Source organism: Marmota marmota, unplaced genomic scaffold (assembly GCF_001458135.2).
Source record: "Marmota marmota marmota unplaced genomic scaffold, marMar, whole genome shotgun sequence".
Taxonomy (NCBI): domain Eukaryota; kingdom Metazoa; phylum Chordata; class Mammalia; order Rodentia; family Sciuridae; genus Marmota; species Marmota marmota.
This window is the reverse complement of record NW_026000174.1, coordinates 26553063-26570264: the sequence shown is the minus strand read 5'-3', so window position 1 is coordinate 26570264 and position 17202 is coordinate 26553063. Positions and strand designations below refer to the sequence as shown.

The window sequence follows — 17202 nt, the reverse complement described above, 5'->3', positions numbered from 1 at the left end:
CCGCCCTTTTTTTTTTATAGGGTCTCACTAAATTACTTAAAGCCTCGCTTAGTTGCTGAGGCTGGCTTTGAATTTGCACTCCTCCTGCCCCAGCTTCCCAAGCCACTGGGATTACAGGCATGTGCCACAGAGCCTGGCTGCTTTCACTCTTTAACAGTAGAGTTGAGTAGTATCAACATAAACCACATGGCCTACAAAGCCTAAAATAATTATTGCGTGGCCCTTTTTAAAAAAGTTTGATCACTTTGAGACAAGCTCTTCTCAATCTTGCATGTTGTTATGGTTTGGGTGTGAGGTGTCCCCCAAAAGCTCATGTGAGAGACGATGCAAAAGGTTCAGAGGAGAAATAATTGGGTTGTAAGAGTCTTAACCCCATCAGTGATTTAATACCCTGAGAGGGATTAAGTGAGTGTAACTAAAGTGGTAAGGTGTGCCTGGAGGAAGTGGTTCATTGGGGGTACATATTCAAATCTGGTGATTGGAGTCTCTCTCTGCTTTTTGATCACGATGTGAGCTGCTTCCCTCCACCACATTCTCCCGCCATGATGTCCTGCCTCACCTCAAGCCCTGAGGAATGAAGCTGGCCTTCTATGGACTAAGACCTCTCAAACTGTGAGCCCTTAAATAAACTTTTCCTCCTCTGTAATTGTGCTGGTCAGGTCTTTTAGCCAGAGCAAAGAAAAAAGCTGATGAAAACAGGTATCCTAGGAAGTTGCTATGTGTCTATCTAACACTTTAGATCTTAATTACTTCCTTCCTAAATCCTGCCTTTCAAACAGCAGTTTCTGTAACACATCTGTGTCACCCCTTCCCAGGATGCTTAACTTTTTAATAGGCAAGAAGAAGGGTAAGTAGGCTATTCATTTTCACACATAGATCATTTTTGTAGCAAAAGGATGACTCAAGAGGGCAGAGTCAAGAGCCTCCAGGAAGTCCCAGAGTAGAAGTGAACCCTAACTAAGAAACTATCAACAAATTCCTGACTGGAATTCAGAACTGGCTGTGTACTTCCTATTTTCTCTTTGTGAAGAATACTGCCTGAAATCACTATCCAATGCTGCTTCTTCATATGTTGGGTGTGGGTATATGAGTAGCTAGTAACTTACTTGAGTACACAGGTTTTCAGATTAACATTTGAAATACACTTGAGGAGCTATATTTACAATATCACTCCTGAAGAGCCTGATCTGCAACTGTATCAGATTTAAATGACAAAATCTTGGCTTCAAGCTGATGCCACAGGGATCCTGGGGGAAAGTAGCAAATTTATTTTCCATGTGGAAAGAATAAAAATTGTTTTGGCCAAAAGGCTGACTATAGCAACCTGCCCTTTCCAAAAATGACTTCAATTTTTATCTCATTTGTTCATTTACAGCATGATCTTAACCATCCTCTATATCCCTTTACCTTAAATCTAGGAAGATCTAACTCTCTTATGTCCTGAAAGAATGAGGCAAAAGTGATAATGCATGACTTCCTTAGGTAAAACAGAAAAGGCAATGTAGCTTCCACCTTTCTAACTGAAATACCACCTCCTCAAAGCCTTTAGCTGTCATATATGAATTTAATTCCCCAAAGGCTACCATCAGGCCTTGCAAAGAGCCTACGTGGAGAGATTCTGATACCATAGGAAGGGACCCCTGGTCCCTAGGTACTCCACTGTGCGCCATTACACTTAGCTTTTTCAGCTCCATCTGATCACAACCACATGAAAGTCCCTAAGCCAACACCAACCAGCTCATTTCCTGCCCAAATTCCCAATTCTGAGAGAAATAATAAGTTGAAAAAAAAGTAAATGTCTAAAAAGTCTCTCAATTTCAGATGATTTCTTATATAGCAACATCTACTTTGAATTATTTAGTAAACTTGAGCTATTCATTCTTCAAGTTTACTAAGCCCTATTTCTCTGTGTGAGGCACTGTAAAATTTTAACCTGTTTTACTTTTTTTTAAACTATTTGTGATTTTCCTGCCATAATCTGTAATGACTTAATTAATATAAAGAAAACATGTACTGCCATCATTAATTTTTGCCTGCTTATTTAGCCATGAAAATATGTTGTCAATGGTAAATACTCCACTTTGAAGATCATTGTATAAAAACTTGAAAATATTTTCTTTAAAGTTATTCGACACTTCTCACATATGTCCATATGTATGAACATCATGGACAAGTGAATCCACAGAAAGTCCCTACAATTAACTCAGATCCTGATACAGTTTACACTATAACTAGCAGATACCTCACTTTTATTTCTTGAGTAGCTGATGGAAGTTCTGGAATCAGCATCTTCTTTATACATAATTATTCTCTAAACAAAGGTTCCACTGTAATGCCAATGTAGTTAAAATAAGTAAATATTTTTGTGATACATTTCACTGTAATTGTGTGGTAATGACAGCAGAACTGAATGTAGGGTTTCAGTAAAAATTTAAAAAAAAGAAAACAGGAGAGAAGAAAGGCTATTACAACTATGAGGAAAAAAAATTTTCCATTTGCTATTAACTTTTTAAAAAACTACATATCATTCCCAACCTGGAAAATTAGTCAAAAACTGTAATTACCATATTATAAGCTGAATGGACAGCTGAGATATTTCAAGTAATTAGATTTTTAGAATCATCTTACATTTTTTGTATAAAACTGTACCATCCATTTAAAATAAAACATCTTACCTTTAATCTCCTGTGAAAATTCACCCCTAGGTTTTTAAGGGGGAGAGGAAAGGGCTCAATTTCAGCTTATAATAACAATGACAACCCTGATGTAGGACATTTCCTATTGTTATGGGATTCTGGAGGATCAATGGCCCAATAAAATGAGATAGTGTCCCCAAATGTCTCCCATTTCTAAAAAATGTCCTAGCATCTTGATTGTGATTGTGATTAATCAGGTTAGTAATTCTAAAGGTAAAGCTCATGCTAGCGACTTTTTGTCTCTCCAGCAAGCTTCCACCACCTTACCAATACATAGTGTATTTACTGCTATTCTTCTTACCACGGTTTCTGACCTGTCAACCTGAGTGCAAGATCGAGCAATAATGCAGGTACTGTATGTCTGACACCCTTCCAATAATGAAGCAATAGGTTGTTGGAATAGAACTTAACATTGGGGTGCCTGTATACTTGGTTTAAAGGATTCATCTTGAAGGAATGGTTTAGATAATATCCTGTAGGAAAAATAAGCGTCAAAGCATTTTGAATATTATTTGTTATTCAGAAAAGTACCTAAAGTTAGACCTAGAATTCAACACATAACAATAATTTATCATCCAAATAAGTTAGAGTGACTTACAACACTACCTTTGTTTTTCTGACAAAGCCTTAAATTCAAGAGTCTTCTCATTCACAAAAGGCCATTAAGCCTTATCATAAGCTTAAACAGATACAGAGTTAATATGCATTTTAGTGTAAAGCATGGGTTGTTTAACAGTCAGAGGAACAGATAAGACAGAGCTAGTCACCATTACCTTGGGCTTCTTCCAGTCATCCTGAGGTAGATATCATACAGGAATGCTGGGGCCTTATGGCTTACAGCAATCCAGTAATGATATAAAAGGTGATTGGAGGTTAGATTTACATTGGGCCGTCTGAAGGCCTGTTCGAGAGGATTCCTCTTGAAAGTGGAAATTACATGGTATTCTGAGGAAGAAAAGTTGTGTAACAGCTTTGATAATAACCATGTAATGAAGTTTTGAAAAAAAAATGTTTTTACAATGCAATATTTTACCAAAGATGTCAGAGTTCGTTCATTTAAAAAACAAATTTTTCTACTCTCTATAGTAGCTAAGAGAATATGGGTATTAGACTTCCAAACTTGAGCGGTTTAAAAACTGCCACTATTTATAAATTTTAATTAGATAAATGAATTTTTGCTAAAATTCACTCTTAAGATCTTTTTAATGATTTACCTATGTCAGTTTATAATGTCACTTTCTATATTTCACCTCTCACGATAGCTTCTTTCTTTCTGTTCCTCTTTCCAGATTCTTATTACTGTACTTACTTAAAAAAAAAAAAAGGAAAATCATCATCCTTTGCTTATGAATAATTAAGTTGTTCAAATTAACATACATCAAATAAGTTTAAAACGACCCAAAAATAACCTCTGCTGCAATTTTCTTAGGTCACTCAATGTCAACACAATCAACTTGGTATCATCTATGTTAAAGACTTTAATGAAAATGTATATTGAGATATTCACTAAAAAAAAGAAAAGAGCCAATGTGATTTTTCACTAAATTTTATAACACAATGGAAGACTATTAAAAAATCCTTATGTAAAGTGTTTCAATATTCTCCAAAGAAGGGTACTTAAAAATCATCCTTGATTTTTTTTCTTATATTTCTTTTCTTTTTTTTTTCTTATATACACTAACAGTCAATGTTTAAACTTAAATAAAAATGGCAGAGAAAAGCCCTAGGACAAATGCCATGAAAGATATACTTTAAAAATCAAAATTGCTTTGCAGGGGTAACAAAAATTAATCAATGGTAAAATAAGACCCATTACTAAATCAATACTGTAAGTATGTTTTACTTTAAATTTGAAACCATCAATCAACAATTTTAAAATGATTCCATTTCAATAGGCTTTATATATTATTCCTATTTTAGAACTAGTAACATATCATACACACTATTTGCTGTGGATCTGGGAATTTAAATACATTAATAAATGTTAGTAGAAAATATTCTGGCAAAATGTATCCTAATTCCTACTACATCTTTCATTTATTACTCTGGGGGCCATTTAATACACTAGCTCTTATAAGCAGGAGTGATACTGCCTATGGATCAGCAACATCAAGACTATGGGTACTCAGGAGAGTGAAAAAAAGCACTGTTCCCATACCACAGGTTATCTATAAAGGTTGCTGCAGATGGCAACAGAAAAACAGCAAGGGTCAGACAAGGGTAGGGTGGATGGGAATATACAGCAGGATATTTTTACATTTTGAAACACTATTAAGGATGGACCACAAGGCAGTACTGGTAGGTATTACTTCTAAAATGGCAATTAAAATAAGAACAAATTGGTAACTCAATGTCCTTAATGCCTCATGGGTATTCTAACAATAAAAACTCAGTGAACATTTTAAGTTAAGATATATTCTAACATTCAAAAACACAGATAAAATCATACCAACTTCACCCCAGTGGAAAGGATTAGTGCTGCCTGTCGTGCAATTATACACCATGATGTTTCTTGGCCTGCAAAGACAAAGATGAAAGTAATGAAACATAAAAAGAAGCTAAACCACCTATTTAAATCTTACATGATATTAAAATAGAAATCTATAAGGACAATAAATGAAAAATTATTCTTAAGGATTTTCTTAATGTCTGATAACCAACACTACTTTTATCTTTCCTCTCCCCCCAGAATTATAATTTTCCTTTCTTTTTACATTTTTCTTCCTTATATTAATGGGAGTATGTTTTCAAAAGAAAAAAAAAAAAAGTAACAATCTCGGCTCTTCTATCTCCTAATTTTCAGAGACTCAAGTTAAGAAAAAAAAGTTAAACTTAAGCGTTTCCTATAAATTTTGTTATCTTTTAAAAGAATGCTCACAGATTGAATAAAGTTGCTCTACTGTACCGTGTTTAATATATGTAAACCACTCTCAAATTCCAACTCTTTATACATTGCAAATTTATATCAAATTTTCATTTGGATTAAAAAAAAAAAAAACAACCTTGGGAAGGACTCTTTTCTTTTTAAAATCCCTAACAAATTTATATATTCTGTAGGTACACAGAAGAATTAACATTGATTTTTCATTACTACTGATGAGTCCACTTGTTGTTGCTAGGGATATATCAATCCTTACAGTTGACTGTAACACTGCCTATATATTGCTATGGCAATATCAGGACTAAGGGATTAATTAACTTTAGTCAGTAGCTCTGTTTTCCCTTCTAAGTTACTATATATTTAATAAGCAACATTGTCACCTCATATACCTATTAACTCCGGAATACCAGGCTGCCGCAAGACTTGTGTTGACAACTACATCTACAGGAACAAGATCTGCAAGGGCATTGTTGGAGGCACGCATTGTTCGGAGAATTCCTTTCCCTGCCTTTGTTGAAATTAAAAACAAAACCTTAAGATATATAAGCTGAAGTGTATATATTTTAAAAAATACACTCACAGAAAAATACACAGAATATTAAATAAATCAAAAAGTTTACTTACCGCAATAAAAAGTCCACTTGGTCCATTAAAGTTATCAATCCATCCCTGTTGCCAAAAATTAAAGGAAAAAAAAGGAAAGGAGTGCTTAGAAATATTATGAAACTAGAGATGTGTTATTTGAAATCTACAACTCCAAATGTATACAGGTCATTTTCTTTCAAAAATTAAAAAATCTATATTACAGTCCAGAATATTGATCCCAGTCCCAAATAGAAGTAGTCTTCTTCTGGATTGCAAATGATTAAATAAAAATATTTTTAAGGGGTCACATACTGTTCCATTAATTCTCTGCAAAGGAAATTTTATAAAGTAGAGTGTATACTGTCAATTATTTTTATTAAAGTAAGCCTAGTTAAGCCTGATTATATGCTATTTACTAATGCAGCATCCTGATTGAGGGAAAATGGCAAGTACTCCCCAAATTTACTGAACAAAACAGAGTAAGAGATTAACAAAGTAATAAAAGACATGCTATTACTTGCTACTAGCACAAATCTAGGTTCTTCCAAAATCAATTTACCTACTGGTTAATATTTCTGCTTTTTCTTATTCCAGAGATTTACAAATATCAAAATACCTTGTTTTTTTTAAACAGCAAGTTCTCATAGAAATTTCTTGTATCTTTCTTAACTTTGTGATCTATATAGGAAGTGAGTTCTACTACATCTTGGAAGGCCTGTCATTTTTTAGTAATAAAAAACAAATGAAATTATGATCTCCTTTAATCAAGATAATACCATAGCTTTTGATTTAATTTTCAACTAGGATTCTTAAAATGTTGATCTACATTTCTACATATATCTATATTCATGTTAGAAATCAAAGTACCATCTCTTCCTAGGAAAAGGAAACAGTTTTGCCAAAGTAAGCCATGTTCAGTAAATAATACCTATTCTTAAAATCAAACTTCTTTTACACAAATATGACTTAAAATTCTCAATTCTAATTATTTATAAAAGATTTCTAACAACTTACTGGAAAAGGTTCTTTCCAACTGGCACCAACAATTGATGGCCTTACAATGGCCACATTTAGCTTTGCTCCTTCTTGTTGTACAACATACTCTGCCAATGCTTTTGTGTATATGTAAGTATTAGGTCTGTCTCCTATCAGTTTTGGTGTGATATCATTTACTAGTCCGTCATCCATCCACCTGGTGAAAAAAAAAATGCATACAAAAATATTTCCAGGTATTTTAATTTTGAATTAAAAAAAAATCACTTAACTCAACTTTGTACATTCAAAAGACAAAGGAAAAAGTTTGGGTTTCATTAAAATTCATGTATAGTCCACAATCCTTATATGCAATTTCTATATCCAAAAGGGTCTGAAAACCAAGAGTTCTTTCAAAAATCACATAACAGATAGCAAAAGCTAATCTGAAGTCATTTATGGTCTTTTAAAAATATTATTTAATTTAAATAGCTACATAATTCATATGTATTCAACCAGAGGTGTCTGCTACCTGACACCAAACTGAGGTAATTCCATATCACACAGCACATAAATTATACTTCTTTTCTAAAGTCCAAATAAACTCCAACTTTTCAGATTTTACGAATTTTCAATCTGTATAAGACCACCTAACAGATTTGTGATTCACTTACAATAAAAAAGGTCTAGTAATCTAAATATTCAAAGTGAAGCACTGAAACTGTATATCCTCATAAAACTAACACATGCTAGGATAATCAATAAATGAAAATATGTTGAAGCATATTATAAAAATTCAGTTAGCAACATACTATGAAGTCATAAAATTCACCAATTCTCTCGGTTCTCTTAAAGAAATGGTCTACTCTAATCATCTGTAAAAGAAGAGCGATAGACTAGGTAATGTCTATAATCATTCCTGGTCAAAATTTCTGATTTTTATAAGTTATATACCAATTTTTGGATACCTCTTCCACATTTGTCTATGCTATCTATATAAGTAGACTCAGTATAATGTCACATTGTAATGACACCAATACAAACTGATGAGGAAGCATAAGATGGAGAAGATAATATTCTTTTATATACAAGTACTTTTATATATGAAAGAAAAATAACAAAATTAAATTCAAGGGAAATTGGTATCCAATGTAAGAAAAATTCCACAATGGAGGTGAGTTTTAAAACTGGAAAGGAGGGATTGAGAATATAGCTCAGTTGGTAAAGTGCTTGTCTCCTACGCACAAGGTCCTGGATTCAATCCCCAGCACCACCAAAGGTGGTACATGCCTGTAATCCCAGTGGTTAGGGAGGCTGAGGCAGGAGGATCCCAAGTTCAAAGCCAGCCTCAGCAATTTAATGAGGCCTTATGCAACTAAGTGAAATCCTGTCTCAAAATAAAAAAATAAAATAAAACTAAAAGGACTGGGGGCTAGGGTTGTGACTCGGTGGTTGAGTGTTGCCTTACATGTGTGAGGCACTGGGTTCAATCCTCAGCACCTCATAAAAATAAATAAATAAAATAAAGGTATAGTGTCCACCTACAAATAAATATATATATATATAAACTAAACTAAAGGGCTGGGAATGTGGCTCAGTGAAAAAGTGCTGCTGGGTTTAATTCCTAGTTCTAAAAAAAAAAAAAAAACCTGGAAGGGATAGATGACAGATCGCAAAAAATAAAGAATTAAGTTACAAGCTCTTTCTCAGTTTCTTGATGTTTGCTCATGCCAATGCTAATAAGTGAAAAAAATAATATGTTTCATTAACTTCCACATTCAGCTTCTAACTACTGACCTGTGAGGAAAATGAAGTATATATCTGGAATCAACTGAGAAAGTAAGTCATAAAATAGAAGTCAAGAAATTACCTAATGGATATCATAGCAACCTCTCATAACTACTAACTTCTTTTAATGGATTATAATCTATCTGTTCCTTATAATGATTAGCAAAAAAAAAAACCCTTTTTACAAAATGGACCTGTATGCTTACTTTGGAGAAAGCAGGGCATAGTAATTAATGTGTCAAAAGTCAATAGAATGTTTGGGAAGAAAGGGGACTAAGGTGAGACAGAGAACATAAGAGAAAAAAAAGCCCATAGAGACATTAAATGAAGATTGAAGTACATGTGAAGATATGACAGATGCTGGAATATTTCTATTATTGTAGCCTATAAAAGAAAAAGTGATCCACTTTCCGTTTTTTTTTTTTGTTTTTTTTCTCTGAACCTGTTTGTTTCACTTGACAAGAAAACTGGCTGAAGGAATGAGAACTGGGCCATGGTAGATGCATACTTTATTTAATTCCCATTTATCAAATGCTCACAAATATCATTCAAGTCTAAACTGCTGATGGAATCCTAGTCCTCGGGAAGATAACCAGTGACACTTGGAATATGAATTAAAGGACTATGACTCCTCTCATTCCCTAATAATTAAAGACCTCTCTATTGATAGACTCCATTGTGGTGGGGGTTGATAATCCTTGAATAAACTAGACCCTAGCTACTGAGCAGGCAATCATTAGTCTACACAGGGACTTTTGGGTTGCCAGAATTGATTAATTGGAAAACTGAACCCCTAGTGTCCTAGTTTGTTCAGGTCTTTCTCTAATCAGTTACACTTAGTAAAAAGTGAAATTCGTACACTAACTTCACAGCAACACCCAGACATAAATCTATACAATAAAAAGAGCATAGTAGACATGCAATAATTTGTTAAGAAAGAGATCAATGTATGCATGTATGTGGGGTGGGGAAAGGGAAAAATAGACAAACTCAGATATAAAGCTTTGAGATAAAAGCAATGTATACAATTTCAAACAAACATACTCTAAAGAATCAATCAGCTTCTTGGGATCTACAGGAGGTGGATAGACTACTTCATCAATATGCTTTCGATTACAGTAGGCATATGCTGTTGACACATGCATGAACACTTCCAGGTTCTTCATTTGTTGTGCAAGGAGAATAAGCTGTCGTGTAGCAATTACATTTAACTGCACAGCATCTCTGTAAAAGAAACTGACAATGAAAAACTGGAAACCTATGTTACTTATTTTACCTGTTTAAAAACATCTTTTTCTCATTAGAAAGGCAGAGAGAGACAGAAACAGGTTCCTGATTCTTTTCAATTTACCCTTCTGCTCTGATTTTGATTTTTACTTCAGTATTAAGTACATTCACTGTAGCAGCTATGTTTAAAAAGAAATTTTCTGACTATAAGATAAATAAGTAAATAAAACAAATAGGATTTAATAAATTAAAGTACAAATTTTAAAAACTGTAATTACCTAGAAATAAAATCAGATAATTTCAGTCTTTAGCTTTTATGTATACGTTTTGAAATCATTCTAGACTTCTTTTGAATTCTAATTTCTAAAAGTATAATCTTTCACATTTGGATGTTTCAAAAGGAGAAGAAATTAGGATGATTAAGCAATTATAAAATGCTACTATAGCATTATCAGCAACTAAAACAGCCAAATAAAACTTAGAAATATTAAATTATATAATCAAATAAGAATACATTTATTTCTCTCTCTGTAGAAATAATATAAGTTTTTTAAGGCCACTTACAAAATATAAAGAGTATTAAAATAAAACTATTAAAACAGGCATATATAAGAACCAAAATGACTTACATTTTACCTTCCTGGAATTTATTTATTTTTTCCTCTGTATATAAAGTATGTTCACACCAATTTATGTACTCTGTTTTTTTTTTTTGCATTACAATTCTTAATACACATATATACCACAATTTTTTATATCTGTTTATATATAAAGTATGTTGACGTGAAGCAAATAATTCCACAAAAGCAAAGTACATATGTAGAAAAGCAATAAATGAAGCATCATCTACTAATAACAAAAGCCTAGAGGGTCCAAAATAGTCATAATGAATGGAATGGTTTGACAAAGTAGGTATTTTTATCACAAAGAAAGAATAGTCATTAAAATAATTATGTAAAAGCCATAAACATGGAAAACCTGTATGAATAATACAAAATTGCATACATTGAGACATGAAGCAGGATTAAAAACAAAGCTATGAACTTGAGTTCAACTTCTGACTTGGCCTACCTATCAGCTAAGATACAACTAAAGAAGCCAGGCTCAGTTTCCTCACCTACAAATGACAATAATGAAATCTATCTATTAGACTATATAGAATGAAATCAAACACAGCTTATAAACACTTAATATTGTTCTTAACACAGTCCCAAAACAGGCAATCAATGGATATTAGCATAGTAAAATGGTAGTTAAGTTTTGTTTTCTATTCAACTTTGTTTAGTTTTTTTAAATCATTGATGAAGAGATAACATAATGATTATGTTAATAATATAATGTATGTGAAAATCGCTGAAAATAGACTTTTAAGTGTTTTCATTAAAATTAGCTCCAAAATATATACATATTTCAAAATACGTTGTACACAATACATATGCACAATTTTGTCAATTAAAATAATAATAATAAAAGGAGGAAAGGTTGAAATATCCAATACCAGTGAACTGGCAGGTTACCACACTGTTGGTAACATTATAAATTGATACAATTGATCTGAAAGAAATTAGGAAGAAGTGCCAGGAACTGTAGAAATGAAATATTTATTAATCTAGTTTACCTATTTTTCAGCGGAAAAACATTTTAACCTTAATTTTTCAAACAAAAAGAAATTTAAATTTTGTTTTTATATAAGGTACTACATAAACTGTCACATATCAACACAACAGAATATCATGTCATCAAATCACCATAACCATAAAGAAGATTTTAAAAAATGGAAGATTTTTCTGTATTAAAAAGTAAAATTAGAAAATCTAAATTTATAATTATATGAAATAATATATATTCAGACATAGATCAAAGGAAAACCTAAAAAAAATGAAAATAGCTTTCAGTACTTTCCAAAATGCTTGTACTGTCAGTATTTATAAAGAAAAAAGGTCAGGAGACATCATAGACTCTAATTCCATGTGACTATAAAGCAGTGATTGAATACCTATCTTGTTTGCAGAACAAGGAAGATGAGGAAGGTACCTGTTTGGGGAGAGGTATACAGAACATATTTAATTACAAGTTCCTGAGGACAGGACAAGTTCTGGGTCACCAGGAATAAGGAATAGCTCATGAAGGGAAAGAACAAAAACAAAAATTCTTGTGTGTCTCATTTTCTTTTAATTTACCTGAGATCCTACCAAAAACCCTGTAAGAAAGAATTTTTTAATGAAATTGGGGTGGAGTCTTATATAATCACAGGTGTATTTTTTTTTCTTCCTCATTTCAAGTGTGTGTGGGGGGTCTGTTCAAACTGAAACCCAGCAAAAAAGACATTTCACAGAGAGGACACTATTCACAGGACTAATAGAGAATGTGCTATTTTCTTGTGCATTTGCAAAACAATGGGAGTAAGGAAAGTAATGTTTTAGGAAAATACACAAGGGATATTCTATTACAGGTTCCTAAGGACAGTGACAGAGTTTCTGGGTCACTAAAAAAAAGAAACAACTTAAGAGGCACATTACTGTGCCTTGACTCCCCCCACTCCATTTGAAGAACACAAATTTAAAGCCATTCAGGGCCCACATAAGTTAACTCTTGGTATCTCTGCCAACCTAGTTAACCTCATTGTATTTTACCTCAATCCAATTGCTATTCCCTTGAACTTCAGGCTGAGACCATGGCATGTTAGACCAGAATACATTTGGTACTAAACAAAAATATTTTTCTCATCATATTTTGGTTATACGGAACCATAAATGCATCTTGAGACAGACTTTTGGAAGAGAGGTGGAAAACGAGCAGACCTTTTTAACTATAGTCCTTCATTAATGCAGACATAAAAAATCACTTAAAAGAAAAAAAGGAAAAGGATAAAGAAAAAGTTTAAGTTGAACTGCCAACAAATTTTCTTATTCATCTGTCTTCTACAGGCATCCTGGGTTCTTCAGGCTATTTGAGAATACTTCTAAAGACCAGGGCTCTCGGTCTTGGCAGAACCTGAGTGTTTATTAAAAGACTCCTGTACCTCATACTCACACACTTTTAAGGTCTGAAATGAGGCCTCAGAAACTACATTTTAAATAAGTTGCCTAGCCTATTTTGACACTTTTTTCATCCACTCTTCTCACCTGGAGAAAATAGTGCTTATGTGAGATCTTAAAATGGCTAAAAAAGAGTAGGGAGGATAGGAAGGGCACCAGAATAGAATAGACAATATGATTGATGTATGTACATTCCATGTATGTATTATATGTCAAAATACATTCTGCTGTCATGTATGACTAAAAAAAATAAAAATAAATATATAAAAAAATAATAAAATAAAATGGCTTAAAAAAACACTTTAATACAGACACAAATGTTTAGGAACTGAAGAATCCATCTTAGGGTAGAGGACCTAGGTATCTGTAATTTTAAAGATGTTTCAAAGCGGATTTTGAAAGTAATGATTCTAAAAGTATATAGTACAAGATCTGACAGATACTAAATTATGCCTAATTATCTTGCTAAAAATGAGGGTTCTAGGGTTGTTATTTCTTAACTAAAGAGTCAGAATTGGATAAGTGCACTCCAGAAATCTGCATTTTGAACACGTTTTTCAGTAATTTTAAAGATTCTTAATACATTCTAAAGTTTGAGAATCAATGTCCTTAGATCCAGCAGTTTTCTTGATCTTTTCTATCATCACATTTACTTCCATTTGTTTCAGAAAATCTATTTCCAGATTCACCTACAATTACTCCAGTTTTGCAATCTTGTATTATGAATTTTCCCCTAACTACATGTTGTATCTGTCCATCTCTCCTGTTAGAAGTATGTTTTGTCCTTATCCTGGTTTTCAGTTTCTTGGCACTTCTCTATTCTCCACTCTATTGGATCTCTCCCACCAAGGAATATCAGACCCTATGACCAACTACTTTAGTAATTCTATTATCCTCAATATCATTTCTTCCCTCAACTTTCATATTTCTTTATAATTCCTAATACTGCTGTCAATTTTTCCCCATTCTTTTCAGATATGAATATTTAGGATCACATCTGAAAAGAAATAAGCTCTACCTCCTTTCAACTTTCATGGCACTTAATGTACGCTCTTATACTATCTCCTTATTTTCCATATTATGTTATGGTTATTTAAGCATATTCTCTCTCTTCTATTAGACTATATGGACTTTGTGAATAGGATCTGTGTGTACCTTTTCCTGCCTTTCTCCCCAAGATACTGATATGTTGTAATAAAACCTGGATTCCCCATCCCCCTTGGCAGTAAAAACGTTGTGTTATTTTGAACTGGTTGGTTAACTTAATGAAGTTACGAAAAGTGCTTGTTTTGTAAGTAGCTAGTATAGCCCTACCTCCAATACTTTAAAAATGTCTGGCCCATATTTAATATTGTCCTGTCACATTTAGATATTAACATTCACTGAAATTGCTTCAGAGAAACAATGACTTCAATGTAATGACTAGGGCTTGGTCAGTAAACATTCATGCCTTGACAAGAAACAGAAAAACAATGCATTTAACTTTATGAAGAATAGAACAAAATCTTCTCAGAAATACTTTCTCAGTTTTATTGGTAAAGAAACAGAGGCTCAAGGAAGTTAATAACTTGCCCAAATTTATCAGTTAATAAACAACAAAGTCAAGATTAGAACTAAGTTATGTAATTCTAAAGCTCTTGCTCTCTTCATATAATATAATGCTTCCTCAACTTCCCCAAGTGCAAAATAGATTTGTCTCTGACATTACAAATATAAAAATTAGATGGAATAAAATAATGAATTTGAAAACTATGAAGCACTACAGCAAAAGTGTAAGTAACTATTACAGTGCCCGCAAATGGAATATAGATAAAACATGCCATAAACTTTTGGCAGTGAATGCTCATATTATGTAATGCTTATAAGGTTTATACTTCTATATTCCATAGATAATATGGGATGTAATGTCAAAATCCTTTGTAATTAAAAACTTAATTTAAAAACATTTTAAAGATAAAGACTTCAAATAGTTTTGAAACCTAAAAACAAAGCCACACAAGTTTAACTCTATACAATTAGATTAGATTATAAAAACTACACAATTAGATTAGATTATAAAAACTGTATTTTGGTATATACCATCAAAAAAATGCTCTGAATTAAGAACCATTATTTGAAATGGATAGTCTTTTTAGATATTCTGAAGTAATGAACACTTAGAATGTTTCTCTTTTCTTGAAACAGGCATCCTAAAGTCCAATGTATCTTGCCCTTAACAATGTTATCAAAGCATTGTTTTTAAAATGATAATAAGGTGTGACAAATTTGAGCATTCTATCTTATTCTGCAAAACTCAAGTATAATTTAATTTTCAGAAATAAGCTAATGAAGGAATTACAGGAAGCAGAGAGCTAATACTCTTACTCAAGGTAAACTTTTTTCTTTCTCCTACTCCATTTCTTGACTTCCCCAACTCTTATTTAAATTCATGGCAACTTCTTCTAATAAAATACAGCAGTTAGCCTATGTTTTGAAACTGATAACAAGGAGGGTGTTCTTTTGACATTCTGTAAGATGCTGAAAGCCACATTTGACATATGGCAAACAGTTTCAAATGACTTTTGAAAACAACTTGGCAAAGTAGAATTAAAATTAAATCTTTTAAATATACTTAAAATAAAATATTACACAAATACCTGTACTTACCTTAAATTTTCATTAAACCTTACTGTAGCTGCACAGTGGAATATAATATTGGTAGAATCTATGATGACTTCTTTATCTTCTTCACTAAGAGCCAGTTTAGGTTGGGTGAGTTCGCTGTTGATTGCTATAATTTTCTCTCTAAAATCTGGATTTTCATCTCTCAATCTGTCAAAGAGCTATCAAAGGGGAAAAGTATTTATTTTGGGGTAGTATTTTTCCACTTTCTAAAACACATTATAAACCCTTTTCCCCACAAAGGGAACTATTTTATACAAAATTTAACTATTTTAAAAATAAATTGTGCAATTCCTAAATTTGTTATTTCTACAGAAAACACCCTATGGGCCCACACTATTATCTCCATTTTAAAGATATGAAACAAGCAGTTTGCCAAGGACACAGAGCTGATAGTTTGCGGAGTTGAATATGAACTGTTTGTGCTTTGGCTAATTATATTATATTATATTACTCCTCAGAATAGAATAGACTTAAGCAAAATAGATATCAAGACAATGTTTTAAAATGATTAATTTTCTAAAATTTAGGCCTTAATTTATCACTTTATTTTATTTTCTTTCAGTAGAGTAAAACAATATGATTCACATTCTACCTTAAAAATCTGAGAACAAATTATTTAATAGGAAAAAGAAGTAAACATGTTAAAGGGGAAAACATTTTGGGAAGCAAATGTGTACTAGAAACTGGACAAATTTGGGAAGTTTTATACAAACACACACACACACATTACATCACACACACACATATATTTATCATCACATACATATGTGATTCAAACTGAAAATTCAATTCTTTTAGTATAACCAAAGAAATAAATTTTGCTAGATAACCTATCAGGCCAAAAGATAATCATAGTGTAAGTAAGGGCACATTCAATTATAAGTCAAGATTAATTTTTTAATCCTAGGTTTGATAGAGTGACAATGACGCTACCCTGCAGATCACTGCTCTATCATATTCTAACTTGCCATCGCATTTACAGTCAGTCAATGCTTCGGGATTAAGCAAGATTCCTAAGCTGGGAAGAAAGTCTATAATGTATGTGTTCACTTTCACCTTCCTAAACAATTTTAGATTTAACAGTCTTCCCCTTCACCACTCCCAGTTCCTCAAATATGAACGTATTCTTATAATTTAAAAAAAAATATTTATTTAGAATTTCATATAGGCCAGGCACCTTCTGTAAACCGAGAAAACAAGAAAATAAGACGACTCCCTCAAGATTTTTTAGAGTCTAACAGTGAAAACTAGACAAGTAAATGGACAATTAAAATATCATTTTATAAGTAATAAAATAGGAGTAATACATTGTTATGAAACTGAATAGGAGAAATTATTAACCCAGTTTTGA

The 17202-nt window shown here is 32.4% G+C and overlaps 1 protein-coding gene across 4 annotated transcripts in view; it reads right to left on the bottom strand.

Annotated features, from left to right (window-relative positions):
• The window catches only part of Far1 (fatty acyl-CoA reductase 1), a 45156-nt gene that overhangs the window by 12985 nt on the left and 14969 nt on the right, over window positions 1-17202 (bottom strand). Inside the window, exons 3-9 of one of the 4 annotated variants that reach the window (XM_048788392.1) lie at window positions 15834-16009; window positions 9967-10146; window positions 7177-7354; window positions 6202-6246; window positions 5958-6085; window positions 5146-5213; window positions 2998-3169 (exon numbers count right to left, since the gene is read on the bottom strand). In XM_048788392.1, coding sequence (XP_048644349.1) covers window positions 2998-3169; window positions 5146-5213; window positions 5958-6085; window positions 6202-6246; window positions 7177-7354; window positions 9967-10146; window positions 15834-16009 — 947 coding nt within the window. Of the gene's footprint in view, window positions 1-2997; window positions 3170-3469; window positions 3642-5145; window positions 5214-5957; window positions 6086-6201; window positions 6247-7176; window positions 7355-9966; window positions 10147-15833; window positions 16010-17202 lie in introns of all 4 variants that reach the window. The other 3 variants (XM_015477655.2, XM_048788390.1, XM_015477654.2) reach the window with 3 other exon arrangements.